The 24,022-nt window shown below is 42.7% G+C and overlaps 1 protein-coding gene across 1 annotated transcript in view; it reads right to left on the bottom strand.

Annotated features, from left to right (window-relative positions):
• The window catches only part of LOC126535290 (medium-chain acyl-CoA ligase ACSF2, mitochondrial-like), a 163,502-nt gene that overhangs the window by 59,419 nt on the left and 80,061 nt on the right, over window positions 1–24,022 (bottom strand). The window contains exons 6-9 of the mRNA XM_055073094.2: window positions 21,894–21,941; window positions 21,414–21,519; window positions 16,615–16,707; window positions 9,926–10,074 (exon numbers count right to left, since the gene is read on the bottom strand). Of these exons, the coding sequence (XP_054929069.1) occupies window positions 9,926–10,074; window positions 16,615–16,707; window positions 21,414–21,519; window positions 21,894–21,941 (396 nt within the window). The remainder of the gene's footprint in view (window positions 1–9,925; window positions 10,075–16,614; window positions 16,708–21,413; window positions 21,520–21,893; window positions 21,942–24,022) is intronic.

The following is a 24,022-nucleotide window of genomic DNA, read 5'->3' as shown; positions in this document are numbered from 1 at the left end:
CTCAGGAGACCAATTGCAATGCATGCTCACTGACCTGGAGAGGCAAAGCAGAAGGGTGGGTCTGAAAATTAATCTGCAGAAAACTAAAGTATTGTTTAACAGTCTCGGAAGAGAGCAGCAGTTTACGATAGGTAGCGAAGCACTGGAAGTGGTAAGGGAATACATCTACTTAGGGCAGGTAGTGACCACGGATCCGGATCATGAGACTGAAATAACCAGAAGAATAAGAATGGGTTGGGGTGCGTTTGGCAGGCATTCTCAAATCATGAACAGCAGGTTACCACTATCCCTCAAAAGGAAAGTGTACAACAGCTGTGTGTTACCAGTACTCACATATGGAGCAGAAACCTGGAGGCTTACGAAAAGGGTTCTGCTGAAACTGAGGACGACGCAACGAGCTATGGAAAGAAGTATGATGGGTGTAACGTTAAGGGATAAGAAAAGAGCAGATTGGGTGAGGCAACAAACGCGGGTAAACGACATCTTAGTTGAAATCAAGAAAAAGAAATGGGCATGGGCCGGACATGTAATGAGGAGGGAAGATAACCGATGTTCACTAAGAGTTACGGACTGGATTCCAAGGGAAGGGAAGCGTAGCAGGGGGCGGCAGAAAGTTAGGTGGGCGGATGACATTAAGACGTTTGCAGGGACAACATGGCCACAATTAGTACATGACCGGGGTAGTTGGAGAAGTATGGGAGAGGCCTTTGCCCTGCAGTGGGCGTAACTAGGCTGGTGATGATGATGATGATGTAGCGTGCGGGTTAAATAGATTTCGCTTAGGTTCTGAATGCTGCTTGTCGCGTCTATGATTTCCGCTTCATTACAATGCCGCTTAGCTATGGTGCACGAGTGCATCGCGTCGTATGTTAAACCTGCTGAGGGTTGCTATAAATTATTTTATTGATTTTACGGAGACCTTTATATCGTCGCACCAGCTGTGATAGAGTTCATGTTGTTGAGTCTATATTATGTGTGGCTTCGTGCATGTTGAACTGTTGCTGGTTGCTTCATGCAGAACTGATGGTTTTTTAAAGTGCGACTTTTTTGCCTCGGCTCAGTTATAGGGGGCTTAAATCACGCTTTCTTTTATCCGAAGAACTACATACAAGTGCTTCTTTAACAGCTTTATTCTTTTCTAACAAGGGCAATCTTTCATATTGCGGTTTCTTGCGAAATGTGTTATAAAAGGGGTAGCTCAGGGCGAACATTGCTCTTAGCTACTGCATATATGGTACTGCTGCCTCATTTTTGATGAGAAATTTCGACGTTTGAGAAGCCTTTACGCATTGATGCTGTCTGAACGGACTTGCCACGCAGGTCACTTTGTTTGTTTCACCGTGTAGTCTTTTTGTGTGTGCATTATCTGCTGAATTGAAATCTTTCTGATTGTCTGTTGTGCCGAAGGAGTGCAATGCCTACGCCGCGAAGGCCTAGCCCGCCCTTGCCGCCAGCGCGCATTTACCTTGGCCAGCGCGGCTCCTGCTTCTAATATATCGCGTGGCATCTGTCTACCAAACTATTATAAAAGATACTGAAAAGTTGGTAAGCCTTTCTGTATTTCCACGCAGGTCAATAAGGGAATTTCATATTGTGAGAATTGCAGCCGGAAGGCCAGTTCTTCGGCTTATGCAGCGGAACTGCATCGGCAACACAGCGCTAAATCGCTCTTTTTATGACGGCGAAAGCCTTTCTAGGCTCATGGTGAAGTTTGTGTCAGCAGACCTGACCGCCGGAGTGTCCACCGAAGCCTCATCATGCCATATGAAGACAGAATAAAGAATGAAAAATGATTGATAGTCAGTTAGTGAATGACAACCTTATAGTAGAGATTGGTAGAGGTTAATAATGACTGATAATGACTCCGAAATGACCAATGTCTAACGACGGCTTGTAATGACCTCGATTGATTATAAATGACTACAAATTTCTAGTAATGACTAAAATGACTTCACATGACTACTAATGACTACGACATGACCAATATGTCTAACAACGGCTTTTAATGACCGTAATTGATTACAAACCACTAAAAATGCTTACTAGGGAGCAGTAATGACTCAAAATGAGTAAAATGACTTGTAATTACTAGGAAATGAGCAATATGTCTAACGACAAGTTGTAATGACAACAATTGGTTAAAAATGACAAGTGCTTATAATGACCACTAATGGCAAATAATGACTGAAAAGATTTGTGATTACTACTGATGAATATATGACCAACATGTCTAACGACGGCTTGTAATCACCACAATTGATTACAAATGACTAAAAATGCTTAGTAGTGAGCAGTAATGACTAAAAGAAAGAAGAGAAAGAGCCGAATAATAAGAGGAGGAAGAGTAGGCTTCCGCCGTTCACCTATAAAGAGATATATTAATAGACCCTGCAATTTCTCACCCACGCGCTAACTAGTATAGATAGGGATTTTTATTAACCAATTCATAATTACTCACCTTGAGGCAACTTTCAAGGCACTTAATTGGCGATGTCACATGATTCATCGGCATAAAGAAGATTACATAATGCGCAGGTATTGCGTCGTGCGGAATCGTTTGAGATAAATGTCTGCATGAACGAAGTTTGCCTATTATTGAGGTAAACAAGCAGTACTATTGTAAGGGTAGAATAAAGAAAAATATCGGGACACTGCATTCGTAAATAAAACGAAGCGGCTACTTAACATGAGTTCTACTGCGTATACCTAGGCTTCATTGCGCTTGTCTACATGTCGCACCTAACATATATGCGGACTGGAATGTGCCAAATTCCGGTTTCACATTGTACATGTCGGCTCTCATAGAGGCTCACGCCTTTCCCGCAGCTGTCACCTCTGAAAAAGCAGTCTGATACCCGAACAAAGGAGAAATCGCCGATGCGAGCATCAGCCATCATTGCTGCGAAGGAATGCCGCCTGCTACTGCGCCTGAGCGCGCTTTCAAAAGCGCCCGCTAGGTGGCCATCAATGCGTCTTGATATAGTGTCCCTGTATTACAGTGTACTAGAATTATTCTAGTACACTGTACCTGTATATACTCCCGCAGCGAGCAGAGTTGCGCATAACTTTTCCGGCTCCGTTCGCACCTCTATTCGCCGAGCGCGATCACGTGGTGCAAAATGACGTCAAATGATCAAGTGCGCGCCCCCAAAGCCAACTTTACGGAAACGGCGCCAACTCGTTTCTGTCAGTGCCATCGAAATAGCAATCAGCGGAACGTCGAGCGTGCGCAGCAACGATCAGCTCCGGGTTTCGAGGTGCCGTATTCGAGGATATTAAGTTCATGACTTTGGTGAAGTGCTACGAAGCAGATCATTTTTACACTTGTATTCCAGTATGCCAGACTGCAGCGCACGAAAGTGCGCAAATCGCACGGAAGGTGGCAAAGCTTTTTACGCGTTGCCGTGTGGACGGACGAGACCGGCCGGCTCCGAAAACGACCAGGATATGCGAGGCCCGTTCGCCTTGATTACAAGGTGAGTTCGGCTTTTTTACACTAAAGCAGCATTTATCTCCAGTAACGCTCCTGTACACGCAGAAATGCGTACGCCTGGCATGAGAGGTTGTCCACTTGTGCAATTTCGGGTGCACATGTCCCGCGCGACACAGACGCGGTACAAAAAAAGACGACACGTCTGTGTGGCGCTGCACATATACGCCAAGGATGTTAACTTCCCAACTCGCTGAATTCGCTTTGTTGCTTGTACGATTGTTCTGACTATGCGGCTCCAGGAAAGCTTGTTCAGAACAGAATAAATACTAGCAGGTACAATTTGCTCGCTGCACCCTGGCTTTACTCTGCTCGTTTTTTGTTTTTGGTTCTTGTCGGCGTTCTTATTTTTCATGCAATGTCGATTGATGTGCTGCTGGTCATTCTTTTGTAGTAAGCGAGAACACCGTGTGCTCCCTTATGAGACCGCTGCGATAGCTTCAGCATTTACCACCCGCAACATGTTGCTTGTTCGATGAGCCTTAGTCGACGTGAGGAATGTGAAATTATTTTTGTACGTTTAATAAGCGCTGCATTATAGTAACTTAACATGAGTAATATGAAGAGATAAAGAAAAATGTGCTGTCATATTACAGTCTGCAATGTGTTAATAATTACTTTGCCAATTTGTCACCTTATCGGAATATAATATAGTCCAACAAAAATAACCTGTTGTTACTCTTAATAACTTGTTGCCTGTCCAGTAGCTTTGCATTCTGCCTCCCAAGGCTCCAAGAACCAGCAGTCATCCCCTGCTGCCACCAGCCATTGCTCATCCATTTCCTCAATTGTACGAAATAAATTTTATCTAGAAGCTCGTGCATCTTGAATCTTTTTCCACTTGCAGATTTGCTGCGACGAAGCAGCTGTTAACTTTGCGGTACGAATCGTAAAAATAAGCTTTGCATAAGATGTGCGCATGTGAACACTTGAAATGCGTTTAAATTTACGTGTCTGCACCGCATATATCGTAAACGTGCAGCTGCTGTCAACGACGTTTAGTGGTGAATGACGGTCAACAGCCACATACATAACTGCAGGCACGATAGTTCTGTTGGCGACATTCACAATTCGTCTCGTTTCGACAGCCAAAATGTGCTCACATCATTGTCTACTACACGTGTGTGAAGTTTTCTTTAAACAACCTTTAAAACATTTGTTGCCTTCCGCCTCCGCGAGAAAACTTCATATGCATGCTGAAAAACATTGCACCGCTTTTTGTTCTTTCTTTCTTATTGATTTATTTAGGACAATACACAGATAGTCTTAGGGGACACGGCTAAAGGCAAACATTTGCCTGACTAGGCCGTGCCACCCGTACATTGGCAGCAACATGGCAGTGGCAGGCTTTCAGGAGGTCACACATGAAATTAAAGTAGTACACATTTTCCACCACTTGAGTACATGATTTCCCTAAAAAGAAGGGAAAAAGGTTAAAGTTCACGCAGTTTTTAAGTATTTGAAGCACAACAACCACAAAAACAACATGTACGAAAATGTTTTATACCTGTAGTTGAACATTTCTATTAGTCTTCGGATAGTAACAATTGTTTTACCATTTTCTTAAAGCCTTGCTTTGAAATTCTAGAATTTAGCAGGTCCAATACCAAGGGGTAGTCGTTTAAAAGGTTAAGAAGTTCAACTACTAGTTTTTGATCTCCGTATTTTGTTCTGCAACGTGGTTTTCCAATCAGAATTTTTCTGAGCTTATGGCTTGTCATTCTGCCATGGTATTTGCTTTGGAAGGAACATTTGCGTTTCCAGAATTGTCGTGAAATTTCGAGGAATGATTTGTAAGTGCGGAGTTCTTATGTTGGTAATATTTTATATTTATTATAGTATGGTTTAGTGGTATCAGTACGTTCTAAGATACCTATCGCGCGCAGTGCGTGGTTTTGGAGGGTTTGAATTGATCTTAGCTAGTTTGTGTAGTGGTTGACCAAACTAGAAAACAATACATTAATCGAGAATGTATAAGAGCGTTGTAAATACGGCGCTTCACATTTATCGGTAGCAAATATCGCAACCTGTTTAGCACACCGACAGCACGAGCAATGTTTTTTTCTGAGAACATCTACGTGCGGTGACCAGGACATATTTTCATGGAATATAATTCCTAAATATCTGGCTGCTGGTGCCTGTTCGATGTTGACCTCCTGAAATTGGAGTGTAAGCTGAGGGCGGATTATTGTTCCGTTCGATTTAAACGCTAGATACTTAGTTTTAGTTATGTTTAAGGTAATGCAAGGTAATGTGCGTTTGCACGAGAACTTTTGAGCTGTTCTAGCCACGGGCGTAGTCAGGATTTTATTTCGAGGGATCGAGGGGGGTCCTATTCTTTATATGTCCAGTGCTCACGGAATGAAACGCGTCAATTTAGGCCTAACTAATGCGCATACTTTCATTTCCACCGGCTGCAGTTCGTGACACATTGACGTAATTTTGGCGCGTACACTTAGATCGCAGTCCGCGTCACCTTTGGTGACCAGATTCCCAGCGACATGACATGGTACTCTTGAGTACTTTGCACATATGCACAGTTCTACTAAATGCTCCCTGTCGCGTTTCGTACCGTGAGCACTGTACATTCGTGCGTGTGTTTCTTTATGTGCATGCATATATGTACACACAAACTAAATATTTAGGGGGGCTGGCACCTCTCCGGCTACACCGATCGTTCGAGCTTAGCCTGCATTAAAAGTGTCATCTTGCTCAGCGTTTGTGAACAATTGCCGCATGTATATCGCGACCAGCAGACAAAAAAGCAAATGGAACACCGCGCGGCGTTTGCCTCCTGGGCGCGCGAGGAGTGGCTCCACTGCAGACCTGGATCATAAACCGGACCTATGCACAACTCTGCTTCCAGCCGGAGCATATACAGGGACACTACCTCGACAGGTGGTTCATTGCGCGTATACTCCAGAGCGAAGAATTAACCGTTCTAAGCGGTTTGAATTGAAGTTTATTTGAATAACCGAAAAATAATTGCAGGAGAACTTCAAAAATTTATGTTGTACAATAACTAGACGATGCTGCTAATCCGCAATGAAAGATTACGCCTTCTTGTTTTTCAGGCGAGGCCTAGTAATAAAAGCAACATCTACGCCTACAGGTTTTACTGGTCGCTTTAACCGCCAGCGGAAATAATCTGAGTGCCACTGAAAACTTCCTTAGTGCGAAATTATCAAGTACAAGTGCCGCACAATTAAAGCTTCAGCGCTAGCCCAAAAGGCCGTGTGCAGGTGAATTAATCCAAGTGCCAACACGTTCAATCTAAGCGCCATCAATTTTAATCCCAGAAGCAGTCAATTTAACACAGGCAAGAAAAACAACAATATAGCGAAAAATATGTCTGAAACGTTGAAAGACATTTACCAAAAAACGACAACATGAAATTTATTTTCGTTGCTAGCATTCAACAAATGCATTGCTCAGGTATTTTTCTGGAGGAGTACAGACGGGCTCTGAGCGAGTATACTTCTTTAAAGGTCAATATTCATGAAAAAAGTGCATAGCCTCAATAATTTGTTTTTTGCAGTTCGGATTATCAGTGTGTATTTATACAAAAAGGTAGTGCTAAGCTTCTTGCGTAAGTTATTTCATACGTAACGGCATTCGCTCGTCTTTTTTTAGAAACATGGGAACGAAAAGGCAGCTTTTTATTTTTTGGTCTATCTAAATTCAAAATAAACACAATGAACATTTTGTTGGTATCTTAGAAGGGTACTGGTTTGGGCTAGTTGGTTACAATTCATGATCATTGTTATTTGCGCACCACCTGAAATGAGGACTGTTGAACGACAGGCACACGCGCAAACTTTCAGCTTTCAGTTGTTAGTTCTAAATTATTTTTCGCCTTTTTGACGCGCGAGAGAATTTCGTTTGTAAGACACCGTCGACACCGTCGAGACCCAACAGATGACTTTCGGCGCATCCGCTAAAAGAAAGCTGTCTGCTAGCAGACGACAATAAGTTTGTGCCAGAAGGCGATTAGTCCCGCACATGATTAACCGATATTCTCTTACAGCTATCAATATATAAATTGCGAGTTCTTGGTTGTTTATAAAATGATAGCGTGTGGGTGCTTCCAGCCTTCATAGTCTCTAAGCATGGACGCTAATTTTCTTTTTTTAAATCGCTGTTTTGCACCAAGAAGTTCGACCATTATGTAAGTTATATTTCTGCGCAAGATGTTGCTGTTCTTTATGTGATAAACGTTAGCAACGACGACAAAAAAGAGTGCTGTCGTCTTCCAATAACTGTATTTCAAATTTTTAGTCATTTTATTTGGCAATCGTGTTTTTTCTTCCCTAGATTAAATTGACTGTCACTCGGATCGAGGTTGCTGACGCTTTAATTAAACATGTACACACTTGGATTAGCCTCACTGGTGCGTGGTCTATTTGTGCAGGCGCTGAAGTTACATACGTTGGCGCTAGTATTAAATTCTTGGCACTGCGACTAAAGAGTGTGGCACTCAGATTATTTCAGTTGTGCTCGGAGTATTTCAGCGGACGCTTGGAATAAAATAAGCAGCCAAACCGGTATTTCCAACATCAACACAGGAATCAATGTGAAGCGAAGCTTTATAAAGGGTGACAGAAACAGACGAACATATTCAGATAATGCAGAGAGTCATCCAGAGTGTTATTCTGCTCATGAAGGAAAAGGAAGAGGAAGAAATAGGGGACTGAGGAGTAATGATGAGGCGAGTAAGTAGAACGTGATAAGATACACGCTCATGTTCGAAGGGACCGTTCAGAGCCTTACATTACCTGTGTTAATTAATGTTGTAAGAGAGCGTTAATGACTCGCTTCATTGATATGTCCGGTCAACGGACCAGTAACAACTTGTGTCTGGGCCGCCTGTTGGTAAGTGGCGCTAACAAAGAGATCAATGCCTGCCTTTCAAAGTCTTACTGGGAACAAGCAACAAGTAAACATGCTCCACTGTCTCAGGTTTTTTGTACGCATCACAGTCTGGCGAGTGTGGGCGTCTGGTGCGATGCAAAATTTTGTCGCGTTAACACATCTAGTGTGCCCTTTGATGCAATACACCGGAAACTACACTAACGGTGCTTTTAAAATCACGGGAAGATGGAGCGTATTTGCAACTGAGGTAGCATGGCTGAGCTACAAGTGCAGGCAATGCATAGATGAGCGGTTCTAGAAAAGGTGCCCAACCTGAACCGAAAACCTTCGGTTTCACACCAGTGAGAAGAAAATCGTAACGTTCCGGTTCAGTTCGGCGTAGAGCAAAAATAACGCGTTTTCTTTACGTTTTTGCTTTCCGGTTTGGTTCCCACGTGCCACTATGGTCATACTAAATCATTTTAGTAATTCCGGAAATAATTGCCTTGCGCTTGGGTCTTTTTCGCCCAGTTTTTCCTCAAGAATTCGTTACACAATCCCAATTCTTTCAGCAGGCTTGGCAACCATTGCACGCCAACTTCCTTTACTTAACATAGATGTTTCAGGCCATTAAGCACGACCCTCCCACATCCTGGTGTATATAAATGTGGCATTCAGAGCAGCGAAAATTTATGTTCGGGATGTTCTCATATTGCCTGTATTTCGAAGATTCTGAGACAGATGATGCAAATTTGCGTGCCTTAGTTATCATAATTTTTCTTGTTAGGCGTTTCGCATGCTAAAGAAGGTTTTGGAGCAGGAATGACGTTCCTAAAACTTTTTCCGGGGCCCCTCTAAGGTTTACACGAAATTAAGCACGCTATGTATAAGGATGCATAGGTGGGCTAGTTGGTAACGCGTATTAATAAAAACTTAGAGCGCTAAAAAACACGAAAGACGCCGAAAAAAAAAAACACCACAGGCACTCACTCCCAGCTGATATTTAATGCACGTATGGAAAAATACATATATAGACAATGGACGCTTCGATATTCACACGTGTCTTAGATAAGCTGTTTTTATACGTCATCTTGACATGCGCGTACGGTGCATTTTCTATTTATGTATTGTTCCATACGTGCATTAAACACCAATTGTGAGCAAGCGCGTGTGGTGTTCCTTTTTCTTCGTCTTTCGAGTTTTTAGCGCTCTAAGTTTTGAATAATAGGCTATCTATAGGTGCAGAACAGTTTCCTTGAGTTCTATGTCACTTGGCTGCTTTGTAAAATGCTTCCACTAAGAGACCTGTACAGTAGTTCGTTTTGACGAATTTAAGGAAGAAACATCATGTGATACAACGCTGAAGAAATAGTAATTTTCTCGTTCAGTGTTATATACACCTAAGCTGAAGATATTTAATGCCCCGCTGTTTTCTTTATTTTGTCTGAAACGAAGACGGCAAGCCTGAATCTTCTAAGCAAGCTGACAACACTGTTGTTTCTTGGCTTATACCATTGAAAGGTATATATTACTGTGGATGAAGCATCATCTCGAATAAAGATTCGTTAATGGTGATTCGCGTACCTATGTTCTTGGATGGCCTTCAACAAGGCACCAACGTCGTAACTGGGCGAGGGCACCACTGCTTTGACTCCATATATCAGTGTCCGGCCCACGGCCAGGCTCAGTCCGTACGCATGGAAGAATGGCAGGGGATTGCACACAACCGTGTCCTGAGAGAGAACAAGTGTCGCAATTTAAACTTTCTCTGCGCCCATCTACGTAAACTGGACATTTCATAGCTAACACAGATTAAGAAACCCATGCCCTTTTCGCGTAATTATGCATCAGGAAAACAGCAGTAGTGTACAATAAGGCTTTTAAACGCTTACAACAAATATGGAATTGATAAATGCGCCCCTACCCCATGAGAACATTCTCGACCTAATCAGGAGGACTAATATTCATGTTTATATGGGCAGCCATTTCAGGAGTGCAGATTAGTTCAGTGCACAGCTTCTTGTTTACACACACACACACGCACACACACACACACACACACACACACACATATATATATATATATATATATATATATATATATATTTCAAGGAAAAGTTATATATATATATATACTACTGACTTTTCTCGCAGTGTTTCTCATGCATTCTTGCAAAACTGTGTATTTTTGTATTGTCAAAAACACGCGGCAGCTCCGCGCTGCCCATGTCATGAGATCGGGGGGGGGGGGCACGGTGTATTTTCAAGCTGCACTTGCAGCTTTTATTCCCTGTCTACAATCTGTTGGAAATAAAGATATATTCAATGCAAAAGAATATAGGTGTATCGGAACACTGTACAGTGGATACCAACGAATCACATGTTCGAAAAGGCATTGCCCCAATGTAACACTTCTTAGCTAAAGAGAACGTTTGCACGTCTCACCTTTTCACGAGCCTAACACTAAGAATTCCTCGAATTTGTGGATGATTGCTACGACCACGACATACGGCAAGAAGAGCTACGATCACTCGGCTTATCAAGTACTGTTTACAATTACGCTTCCGTTCGTATCACTTGCCTGACTGTGGTATGAGGTCTTTGAATGTTTTCGGTGGGAGCAAACGGATATATTTGTGCTAAACAGAACAATGTGCTATTGTTCAATAACAGCAGCTACAGTTTGTCAGAGAGGGTAAAAGTTACGTTAGCATATTAATCGTTGCGGAAGTGGACTGTGAATTACTTGGCATGACTTTTAGGTACATTGAAAAAGCCTCTAGGAACACCTAATTTGGTGTTAGCCTAACTAGCGAAAAAAAATGTGAGTAATGTTCTGTGCTTCGTAAGCGCGAGGTCATTCAGGATATACGATAGCTTGCTGTAGGAGACTGGATATATATCTTTCCTTAAGTCTCACATTGGCCTCTGAAGTGTCACCGAAAATAGGCAAGAAAAGTACAGCAAGCGCAGCGTTTGATCGCAGTCAACGTTCGTTTGTTAGTCGCACAGGGACATGCAATTTCCGTTTTAGGTATCTGATGAAACATGGCATATGTTCCGGGCAGTAAAAAAACAGTGAGTTTCGAATTCACGTGTGCGCCAATTGCGGGCTTTGAGGTCTAGTTTTTGACGTGACACAGCGGGTACGTTTTGTGAATTCTCGTAAACTTCGGAGAGCATGGACTCCTTTGCTGTCAGCTCAGCTATAATCTTCACACTTGGTACAGGTAGACGCAGACCTTCAGTGACCAAAGCGTCACATATAGCTGCCGGCCCCTTCAAACTCGAGGCAACCGCCATTCAGTGAAGGACGTCCGCTCCATGCTACGTGTTCCATTCCCGTTAAACTTACGGGTAATTTAGGTGTTAGAGCTGGAGTAGCAGTGTATCAAATGCGGTGACAGTTTTTTTCCGAATTTGCTTCCCTGAGTACGTTACTCCGGACAGCAACTTGTGGCTAGCACTTATAAACACATGTCAACAAGAGATATACTGATGGAAATGCGTGACGCAGAACATCTCACTCCTGTCCATTCATAATGATAACAGCGCGCTGGGAAAGCGACGGACGAGGTGAAAGCACACAGGAGGAGCGCTTTCACCCCGTCCGTCATTATGTTCGTGCTGTTACCATTACTAATGCATACCAACTCACCCACCTTTCCACCTCAGTACTGCCCATTTGGAAGTATATTCTCGTGTTTTCCGAGGGTTCTTGAAGCAAACGCAACAAGTATTTTATAACTTAACAAGTAGCATAACAGTAACTGCGGTAACGAAAACACCAGCTCTCTATAAATGAATGCCCTGAGGATCAGCATTTGCGGCAAAGAGCTGTCATAATTTCGGCAATTATGCGATGCATCCTTCACTTGGTTGAGAGCAGCTCTGCTAGAAAGTAGCCTTTCACCTACACTGCGAATCTTGTCTTCTGTATGTCCAACTGGTGCGTGAGAATCCATCGTTGCGCAGTTGTGGTTGCCGAAGTTTTACCGCTGAGCACAGCAAAGCAATGCTGTTCCGCCGCCCTTGTCGGATTTAGCAGCTAGATTATCACGCTTCTAATGCCAACTGATCGGCCATGGTCGGACTATAGGAATCCATTACTCTAAGCGAACTTCAATAAATAAATTGGAATGAAAGTTGTGGCTTGAAGTCTCACTCTGGAGCCAATGTTTAAGCACAGTGTTTTCCATTGCTTTCTGTTGATAAATTCTGTTGATGATTGAATTGATTGATATTGAATTCTGTTGATGATTGTTGATAAAGCTCTTCTGAACTTCTCTCTTGTCGAAATTGCGGGAAACCGACATCGTCCGACTGCCCGCTATGTGGTGTGAAAATGCTGCTTGAGAACTATCATTGTTTCTTTTTTTAGAAGAAAACCCTCGGATATCTTATGTGATGCAACAAGGCAATGAACACCTTGTTTGCTAACCGATTAGGACGAAGAAACCCTGTATTCTTGTTAAAATTGCAGGCTTTTGCTTTCTACCATTGCCTTCATAGTAAAACTCTAGGCATATTATTCAAAAGGAATTGTCTGCGCCAGAAGCAATTTCTAATATCTTGTTTACTACTTCTGAGGCACACTTGCATGTTCGGCTCTCCTTCCCTAGTCATAAATGCTCATTTACTGAAATGACTTTATTGGGCGCCCTGTGACTTCGTGTGGTGGGCTTGGACCCCGCCTAGGTTTCGGCCAAAGGTTGTTCGCCCTTGGCGGCTAGCTTGGTTCACTGGACGGCCCAGAGTTGGTGCTGCAGATCCGAGCTCAGATACGCTGACTCCCAGCGTGCGCAGAGGCTGTCGCAGTTTGACGCTGCATCACCGGTATTGTGTATTATCCTGTACATTGCCATAGGATATGCTGTAGGGTGGCTCAAGAATCCCAATGTCTGCACTTGTCAGTCGTGTATCAATCTGTGCGTATTAGGCGCATGATAGCTGGACTCGGTTAGGGTTTAGTTTATAACTGCCGCCATTTGACAGACTGACTTTTGCTTAATTTTGGGTGCGGCGGCGGCAATGTGCGCATGTGCAATCTATGGTGGTGTGTAATTTCATGTAATATGGTCATTCAAGTTTCAGTTCGAACTTAATATACTATTTTTATATTAGAAAGTCGCAGTTTCACCTGAAAGGTGAAACATCGATTGCAATAGCAAATTAGTGGACAGCTATAGGAAGTCAGTATGACAGTTTCATCGACCACATAAACTTGTCATACGAACTATATTAACAAGCATGGTGTCACGCTCGATCAAGTAAACATGAACACATCTTACTCGATGACCGCGGAAACTCGCGGTCACAAGGCTGCAGTGAGGAAACGCGGCAGCAGCGGCGAGCAAATTCACCTTCCTGCACACGCTCGCATTAACGCGAACTACGCCGCGAAAACACAGCGCGGACTCCGTACCCGTCGCCACCCGTGGCAGAACGCGCCCCCTTCCTTACCCTCACCGGAAACCTTGCGCGCGATAGAAGGTGGCATGCTTCGTCCCCGCTTTCCGACGTTGCGTGCGCGAGATTTAGGCACGATTTTCGGCTCGCTCTCGCACGCTTTCACTCACACATACAGCACAGTGTTGCCACGACACATTAAAAATTTTAGTAAATTCTTTCGCTGAAGATCAGTAGAAATCAGTTTATTTTTATTTCAATTTTGGCACTCAGTTTTCCAACCCGCGAACTCAGCGCTCATTAGTGCTTAGTATTATTGTAGCTTCTGCAGAAATTATACCAGAACGACGTCGAGATTTTTGGCGATGCTTGGGAAACCCTGGTTTTTCGAAACGCATGATCAAGCACGGGTTTCAAAACAATCAAGACCTGACAATGACCTCTTCAAAGCGTCAGATGGTAGTTAGTACCTGAAAGCTAAAGTATTGCTCAGCAAGAAGCGCGCATGCCGAAGTTTTCTGGTTAATGTGTGAATTGATGAGACGGAATGGGTGACGTGTGCTGTGAGTTGTGGCATGTGTAATGCACGAGAAGCAACTGATAACGTGACAGCACTATTCAGAACCAGTAAGCAATTGCGGGTTCCTATTCCCCTTCAGCACAGGATGGGTGATCAATGCGCCGCAAGAAAGAGAGTCATTGGTTGTGGTATACGGTGGTGCCCTCACTTCCACAGGTTCACCGTCTTACACTTTCTCCACCTTTGCTCACTAGACGTAGGCAGGTCCTGGTTTGAGAATCTGGAAACGCGAGAATATGCTCATCTCTGAGCTAACGCGCCTTCTTCTTCTTTTTTTTTTTTTGTCGTTCACGAGGTGGCAGCGCATGAAAATAAACTCGGTACCGTTAAAGCAGCAGCTTTTTCTTTCGTTTCCGTAGAACAGACAAAAAAATCTGTAAATTTAAACTCGTTACTACTGAATCAGCAGAAAGTTTTAAATATCAGTAGTTATATTGATAGATCAGCAGTCGTGGCACCACTCATACAGCCTACGGCGCCCGGCGTCTGCTTTATCGCGCTTGCACTTTATTCAAAACCTCACAGCGACGCCGAAGTCAACGGCAGAAATGCTCCTGGAGTGTCAATATAATTGCTATCGCAACGAAAGACAGAACATGCATTGCGTAGATGCCGCGGCTACCACGGAGTGCCGCCACAAGCCGTATCGCAGCCAAGAAGTTCAACCTATGGGCGGGGCCAGAGATGCATTTCTCCCTGGCGCCCCCTTGCCATCTCCCCTGTGTAGCTTCCTGCGGGCTAGAGGAAATTAAAGGAGAAGCCCCTCATCGATCAACTAACTTCGCTCGTTCTTGAAAGATTCGAAAGCTTTTGTGACAGGAGATCCGTGAGTCAACCTAATTTAATTGTGATGTCATTCTATAAACAGTATTAAAATTTTTTCAGGGCTCCTTTCAGAGTTTAGCCCGCTGAGGGGTGCTTCAGAGGAGCTTGGTTTGTCCCATGGGTAACATCTCACTTTAAAGACTAAGATTGTTTCATTGATGGTGACAAGTCAACTTTCCCAGCAATATTTTGTGCCACGTAAACATAATGATAGCTGTTAGGCAAAACAGAAACTGCATAAAATGTACTTTATATCGGCGCTGTCAAACTTCCATGTCAAGTATTTCGATACGCGCCGGCTGGCCAGAAGACAGTATTAAAGCAACACCTTCCTTGTCTCTTCGCGGGGTTTAGTCTTCGACATCGTTTTCTCAACCCGATATACTTGGGAATATATAGACAACTTTGATCACCTGATATGTGCTGGCTGCTCTCTTGTCGAGTAGGTAACTTCGGCCACTGCATATGTTTTCTAAGGGAAAACTTCCTGCTGGCTCTTTCTGGTCTAGTAGACAAGTTAGGCTGCGTATTTCCCGGCACTGGGTATGCTCAACTGGTTATACCAACGATTTTTTTGCCCATTCTTGGCCAATCCACCAAACGGATGTGTCACAGTGACACAATTTCTATGAAGCGTTCAGTGCTTTTAGATATGACTTACTTCTTTTGCCACGAACCTCTCATCTAGAGTATTCCCTCTACAAGCACCATTCACCGCCTACGCCCTCGTGACGCAGGCTGCTAGCAGCTGCACTCGGCGAAACTCGATTTTTTTCATTCGCTACTGTTACTTCTTAGCTAACATAGACTACCTCGCTTACTTTAGATTACAACGCGGTTTCGAATCCGCGTGTAATCTACGGCATTTCTACGGCATTTACTACTACGACATTTACTTGGCATTTACTACGGCATTTCTCACTGTATGTGTAGTGTGAGCTCCTATTCTGTACAATTATATTTTCCAACCCATTCATCCACTAACACTTTAATCGCCACTACCTCTGTAATGGCTAATATTACGCCGCCATTTCTTTAATAAATTTTTACATTTCAAATTACAAGGTAAAATTAAGCATAGCGCAAAAAATAATACCAGTACCTCTGTATGTAGGGTTATGCGATGCCTCTTAGCACAAACACAATTTTATTATGATGGTCAAGCAATCAAACCTATGAACTACGTATGTGTATAAATGCGTTTATTGGCTTAAGGACCTCCCCTCACCCTATTTCTTTCTCACTCATTTGACTACTCGCATAACACGTGTTTATATACGGAGGGTGCTCTATCATTACTAGAAAGACCATCTGTTAGAGTGTACATAAAGTGAGAAAGAAATAATATAAAATTGATAATTGTTAACATATTCACGAAATAACAAAGGCAGCCGTCGCATAACCAGACTTTAGATTCCGTCCTATGTGTAGCAGAAGATGCAATGGCCCGAATGGTTACCTCAGAGAAGTTGTGCCTGTAGTGGTATGCCACAACGTTGTTGACGAAGTTGTGATGACTGATTACAGCAGCTTTTGGAGACCCCGTTGTTCCCTGGAAACGCAAACCCGGGAATTTGTGTCATCAGTAACCGGTGCTCCTGTAGTCGGCAGCTGGAAGCAACTCTAGACAGTGCAAGTGCTTCTTCTTAATGAGTATTAGTTTGCATGGCTTTCGAGTGCTTCAGTAGCGGTATTCTAATGGCCTAGCCGTACGTCATGGCCGGAGAAGACTGGTTATTTGTTGCCGAAAATAACTTTTTCTAACCGAAGACTTACTTTTTCACCTGCAGTTTTCTAAACGCAGTGACAACGCGTTTAGAAGAAAGCGTTTTATGGTCATGAAATGCCAAAGTAGGCACCTCGATAGGATCGAAAACAGAGCATATAGTTTCGTCTTCTATTCGGTGCTTTCGAAGATCGGAGACAAGATTTTTTGATCAGGTCAATATAATTTTTCTGACTCGGACGTTGTGGTAGAACATAATTTTTTAGGTTTCTTGGTATGGCACATCGAGTGGAGCACAACGATAATTTGTGTTGCTGTTCTTGTTGCCACGGAGTTTTGAGCAGCTTTATTCCCGCTGTAGCCTACCTCATTGTATAGCTAGGTGTGCCTCAGATGTGCTGGACGCCAGGATGCGACGGTTGGTTAGGGCTGTTTAGGCACTGATTGATTAGGCTCAAAAAGAAATTATTCACATTCACATCGCATGTATGGCAGATAACAGAGCTACCAGTGCTCAGGTGCGTGATCTGATAGTCGCTGAAGGCATCACAGTAACAAAGAATGCAATAACAGCCGAAGGGCCAAGCACTGAGTGCGATAGCAAAGGTTTGGCGCTGCACTTCGACTTCGTTGACGGAGTTTTAATTATACGTGGATTCAAATAACGTGGACGTGACACGCGCGAGTGCACCAAAATTTCTGGCATCTTTAAACGCTTTAACACACCATGTAGGGCCTGTAATGGCGTCGTACATAGGCCACTACGCTGCGCGTAAATAGCCGTGAAAGCGAAATTTAGATCACTTTAAGGTTTGAGCACTCATACTGTTTTGCACTTTTACAATTTAATAGTTTGAAAACATTTGGGATAAAAGTCATGCGCTTACAGTGTTATGTTTCCGGACATTTGTTCTCGGGCGACCATTTCCGAAATGCTGAGGAGTAATTTAGACGAGAACTTAAGACCTAGTCTGAACAACTTTAGTGATGGAATAGCGTAGCAATGTAACCAGCTTATGCGACATGGATAACCATTTAGAATGCACATAGCTAAATATATGTGCAACCACGCGGCAACGCCGTCAGCGATGGCGAACATGCTCTTGCAGAGTCCATATAGTTGCTATAAAAAAACGACAATAAACAAATAAATATTTGGAGGGCAGAATCTATAGTAAAAATAACAGAGGCAAATCTTTCACTTCTGTCATCATTATCCGTCGCCGACTGTTCATTTATAAAAGAAATGATGAACAACACTTGTGTTTGAGTATTACTGCTTCAAATGACATAGTGTATACTTGGTTTACATCTACGGAACTCACGCCGATTGTTACAATAGAAACCAGAAGAAAGTTATATTGAAATTCGTCGCAAACTTTTTATTTATTTATTTATTTATTTATTTATTTATTTATTTATTTATTTATTTATTTATTTACGTACTTATTTATTTATTTTCGATACTTCTGGGGCGCTGTAACGTAAAGTTATTCCAAACTTTTTTATTCCAACTCTGCAATCAGCCCTCCGGAATTGGTCAAAAAATTCCACTTCACCTGTCTTTCACGCGACGTCATGAAAACCACGATAGCTCCCCATCTGATATTATTTGTGCACCCTGATTATGCATGATTGGACCGAACAAAAGAAAAATCGTTATTTCTGATTCAAAAGCCCTCAGCTACTCGTCCAAAATTTTCGGGAGGCAACCACTTCACCTGCCTTTCACGCGTCGTCACAAGACCGCCAGAACTCTCTGCGTCAAAGTGACGTGTACGATTTAAAAATGCATTAATATGCCCAAACAAAACTGAATTTTCTTCTGAATAGCCACAAGCTGCCCCGTTCTGAAAGGAATAAAAATTGGCTACCGCCGATCGCTCAGGCACTGTCTAGTCGTACCTGCCGGAGAGCATGCGTTTATTTGCGTATCACAAAACGTTTTGCGTGGCCGTGTTACGTTTTCGAGCACTTTCGGCACGTTAACGACCTCTTTCTGCCAACTCCTATTTCCTGACGATCCGGTTTAGCGTAAGCCTTAACCTTCCGTTGAATGCTGCCGCGATTTTCGACCAGCCACCATAAGCTAAGTAAGGGAAAGCGGACCAATCGCAGACGCCGGCACCACCCCCTTCATCTGATTATCGATTTTCAGTGCAGTGGCTCGGCCCCATCGAATTCCTCTCCACTTGAGCGTTCTCCTCGCCTCTTGTCAGCCAATTAGATACGACAAGCCGCTGAGTGTAAACAATGATATTCGTTTTTCAAGCAAACAAAAGTGACCTCCTCTGAACGAGGCGAGCGTTTGAATGGTCTGTTCAGACAACCCTGCGGGTGAAAGCCCCATGCTTTCGTCGGCGGTTACGCAAATTTGACGTCAGGAGAATGGAATAAAAATATATTGGAATAGTTTTACGTTATAGCGCCCCTGCTTTCAACTTACAGCATAGCACTAGGGCAATACAAAAATATGAAGGGGCTACGAATAGGAAAGCTTGGAACTATTTCAAGTATACTGAATGTAGAAAAAGAAGAAGGGATTACATTGACAAAAACAAGGCAGTGCAAGGCAATACAAGGCAATGCAAGGCAACGCGTTTGTAATAAATCTGTCTACAGCACAAATGTGTATTTGATAGATATTCAAGTGCGCTCGACATTAAACACAGCAATTTCCCATTCCATCTATTATTTGAAAACGAAATAAATGGAGGATGAAATGTGCTAAAATAAGATAAATCAATAGATAAATCAATAGATAAAATGAATCAATAAATAAAAGTAATAAAACCTAAGTACATAAAATTAAATAAAAATCAGCCATAACAACTGTTCTCCCAGGAGCCAACCGACAATAATTCTGGGGGTAAGCCGAATTTTTATCGGTCTGAAGTGCTAAAAAAGCTGCGATCACAACTTACGCTGGAGATTATTGAAGCTGATTTCAGAGCAAGAGCTGGCAGCACGTTTGTTAGGGCGCCATCTTTGTGCCTATCTTCACAAGAAGTAAGATTTGTTTATCAGTTTAACCGTTCATGAGAGAATTGCGCGTTCTGTGACTCATGATGGTGTAGTCTTCTATCGGTGCGACGTTTTGTGAACTGTTACGAGGGCATTGCTTGAAGCTTTCTTGTAGCTATATATTTAGTCTAACTTGCCAATAAGCCAGTTGGAAGTCCGCGCTATGTTATTTCATCTGGCTGGCTCGGCTTGTTTCTTCCTTTTTATGATGCGCTGTACCACTTTTAGAAAATGATTGGATTGCGACAACGCTATCTGTTGAGTACAATAAGCAGCTCTATGGCAGTAAGAATGCGTGTTAACTTCCTTCTTCCTTTAGGACGTCAGATATTTCCCTAAAGGAACAAGAGATAGATATGGCGCTCCAGTTTGCGCTCGTTGCTGGTAACGTGCTTCATTAGTATTATAATCGTAAGTAGGAAAAATATTTCTCTACACCTAGTCCATTTGGCATCGTACAATTTCAGGGTGTGCGTGTTGCTTAATACTGTCATATAAAAATTTGTGCGTCAAATAATTAGCCGCTTTTAACTTCTACTTACTATGTTCCAAGCATTACTTCGACTTACTATGCCCACTATGTTCCAAGCATTAAAAACTGGGCCAGAAGTTAGCACTGCAAACTCTCAAAGCATGTGATAGCATACTTAGAATGTGATCATTGCTACGTCCTAAAGTCGACGTGTGCCACGGGCGACATTGCCGGCCACTCGTTTATTAGCGGGACGGGTCCTTTCCTCACGTCGATTTCACGCGTACTGTGACGCGCTCGCGCACGCTCAACACACGTCGAGTTTTCCGTTGGATACCTCCAATATAGGTAAAGTCCACTGCTAAGACTACACAGGAGCGCGTGACCGGTGGTGGGAATCGAACGTCTCTCTTCTACGACGGCAGCCCAGTGCTTTAATCGTTAGGCCACAATTCCACGCATGCTTCTCTCGTGTCAAAGCCGGCCTTTCAAACAACTGGCGCGAGTATACCATGCCAGTTTCTCATAGTGTTCTCTCGTGACAGCTGTCGCTTTGAGGTGCTCTGTTTGGTTGCACTTCCTTCGTGATCGGCCGATGTTTTTCGTAATATGAATAGCTAAATAGTGGCGGATGTCCGTTTGTACATGAACGCACAAACATGAATAAATGTCTAAGTATCCAAATAAATTTGCCACCCACCGCTGGTCTCCTTCTTCAAAAGCTTACCAGATCTATACTCGTGCATGGTCACAACTATGGCAACCTATTTTAGAAAATATAATTTCATAACGGAGGTATTAGTCACTAAAAACGCTTCACAGCTTTACAGAAAGCTCGCGCGGCCAGCACGCAAGAGATTTGAACCACAATGCTGAACACACCTAAACAAACTGCACTTTGCTTTGTCAGCTATACAATGCCAAAAAACATTGACCTACTATTGACGATTTCCACGGCAGTTTAAAGAAAGAAGCGAAATGCTTCAATTTATTAATGTTATTACGAACTTATGTCTCTATTAAATACAGTACTCACCGAGGTAAAGAGTATTGTGAGAGGGTCGTCCATGCTCACCCTTTCCTGGGGCTCGCGCAGTTTGGCTTCACCACTCTGCATTAGCTCACGCAAAGAAACGCAGCCTCTGAAGTGAAAAATACGACGCACTAGAGACAACGATCTTAAAGGAACATGCAGGGTAATATATTTGACATTAATCAGATTCAAGGGACAACACGTGCTTCACAGTTCATGCACAGGTGCGTCCGTGCTTTTACTGTGAATTTTGATGCCTCAGACACGATAGGTTTAAATATTTTGTGCGTTGAAACCCATTACCCTCAAACACACAACTGATTAGCTGAAAGGAAGTGAATACGGTAAAATAAATATCCGACATTATATACCGTGCACATTCAATGCCAGGTACGGAAAATTGATAAAGAAGGCACGAAGAGTCCAAATCTACGTTTCTTGGAACGTGGTGTCTTCAATTACATATCGCGCGTCCATACTTACGGCGCTTTTTGGTCACCATCCGCAATGACGGCTTTTAAGAATGGATACCTGGAACAGAAAGAAAAAAAAAGAACACAAAACACTATATTGTATTTTAGCAAGGCGAGATGATCAAACAGCTTCAAGGCAGTACTGAACAGTGAAGCCCCACGAGCCTTGGTAACCATGAAGTCATGACGCTCAGCTAACGACAGAGTTTGGTTGCTTGCAGAAAATGATTTAGAAAATACTTGTTCGATGGAATTAACTGATTGAATGTTCGACGGAATCAATTGATTGAATGAATTGCTCGTAGTGTATACGAGGCAGTAAGATTGTCGTAACTAGGCTTTTCCATACTCAAATCTATTGCCTAACCCTGTGACCAACACAGTAGTCTGACGAGAGGGTCTGGACTTCACAAATTCCTGAAAATGTCCAGGTTATTTGTTTGGCGTATGCAAAGAAAGCATTCGAAGCGCAAAAGTCAGTCACTAAATGGAGCGAAGCCTTCCTATTTCCACATGTTAATACAGAACACTCTAGGCCGCCAATCTGGAGAGCGCAAATAATAATATTACCTGAGCAGCTTTATTAGCTTCTTTTAGTGAAGTATTGCGGTTTTTTGTCTTTTTTATAAACATTGTTGCTCCGGTAAATTGAATCATCCTATTTCTGCCCCTGTCATTATGTCTAAAAAGTACGACAAGGTTTCTCGAAAGGTCACTGTAGATTGCATGGGACTCCTTGACGTGATCACAAAGAAGGTTTTCGATGTTTGCTCGCAACTGATTGTGCCACAGAAAGCGTTCTGATAAAATGTTGTGACTTTCACCTTTTTTTCGAAAAAAATACATTTTGTTTTTATTTTCGGCAGTAGCAGCATGTCGTGGTGTCATTTAGAAGCCATAACAATTATTATTTCTGTAAACGTCCACTGTATGGACCTGACTGCGGGAGTGGCATTCAAAGAACGCCATGCCTCTCACTCATTCTTCCCTTTAAGAAGTACGTCCTCCAATGTTTATAAAGTGCTCGACATGATCGTCATGATGTATATATAGGGTGATTATTTTTATATATTCCGGAATTTCTTAAAACCGCCTGTGGGAGGTAGCAAAGGTTTTGTCCATGCAGCTGGATTCTAGGAAAGGTGGACATTACTGAAACAATAAATCAGTACACATATTCAACTAACTGCCAAATATTTGCGAATTTAGTTCATAATGAATTGCATTACGGCACATATTGATACTTACAATTGTAGACTGCGACTTTGTAAGACGAATTCAGTTGAAATAAATTTCCAAGAGTCTCCAAGACTTGGCGTTCCAACTAAAATTGTGTTTCAATTCATGAAAGCGCGTTTAGTAGAAAAAGTAAATGTAACAACAGTTAAGTTTTACCGCAAGTTCCGGAGCGCATATTTCTATACTTGTGTAATTCTGGAAATTCATTACAAGTGGATGCACCTAGTAAGTTCGCCGGCTAGAATTCACTAATTGCAGTTTGTGCTGTAGAGTACCTAACTAGTTAGGAAGTTATTTAGTGACTTTTTTAATTAGTTGAATATGTGTCTCAAATTTTCGTGCAAGTTATTTCCGCCTCTCTAGATATTCCAGCTCGTGGACTAGAAATAAGTGATCTGTAAAAGGCGATTTTTAAAACTTCCGGAAACCTTAAAAATATATGTCCCTTATGTTACCACCTCCCCCGTTCCCAAAGAACGACAAAATTAAGCTATATTGGCTTAGGACACGCAGAAAAAATGAAGAACTTTATGCACAGTAAGTAAAATCTTCTTGAATGCTACAAAAGCGAAGGTGCGCTGAATGAAAAGTAAGAATATTGTTCTGTTTATGCGTAGGTACAACTGGACGTGCACGAAAAATACATGCGATAACTTTCATGATAACTTGAGGCGTGATCGTCAGCTCTGCAGAAACTGTCACGAGGCGTTAGTTATTGATCACACGGATGGTTTGCCGTAGAGAGAAAACGCAACTTGCAATTTCGGGCTAGGTGTGATAATAATAGACGTTGCATTTTCACCCGCTTCAGTATTCAGTGCCTTTGTGGTTACGGCGTCCTGCTCCTGAGCACCTGGACGTGGGGTCGATTTTAATCGGGATTCTGTTTTTGGCTGTTGC

Source organism: Dermacentor andersoni, chromosome 7 (assembly GCF_023375885.2).
Source record: "Dermacentor andersoni chromosome 7, qqDerAnde1_hic_scaffold, whole genome shotgun sequence".
Classification (NCBI taxonomy): Eukaryota; Metazoa; Arthropoda; class Arachnida; order Ixodida; family Ixodidae; genus Dermacentor; species Dermacentor andersoni.
This window is presented reverse-complemented; position numbering and strand designations above follow the sequence as displayed.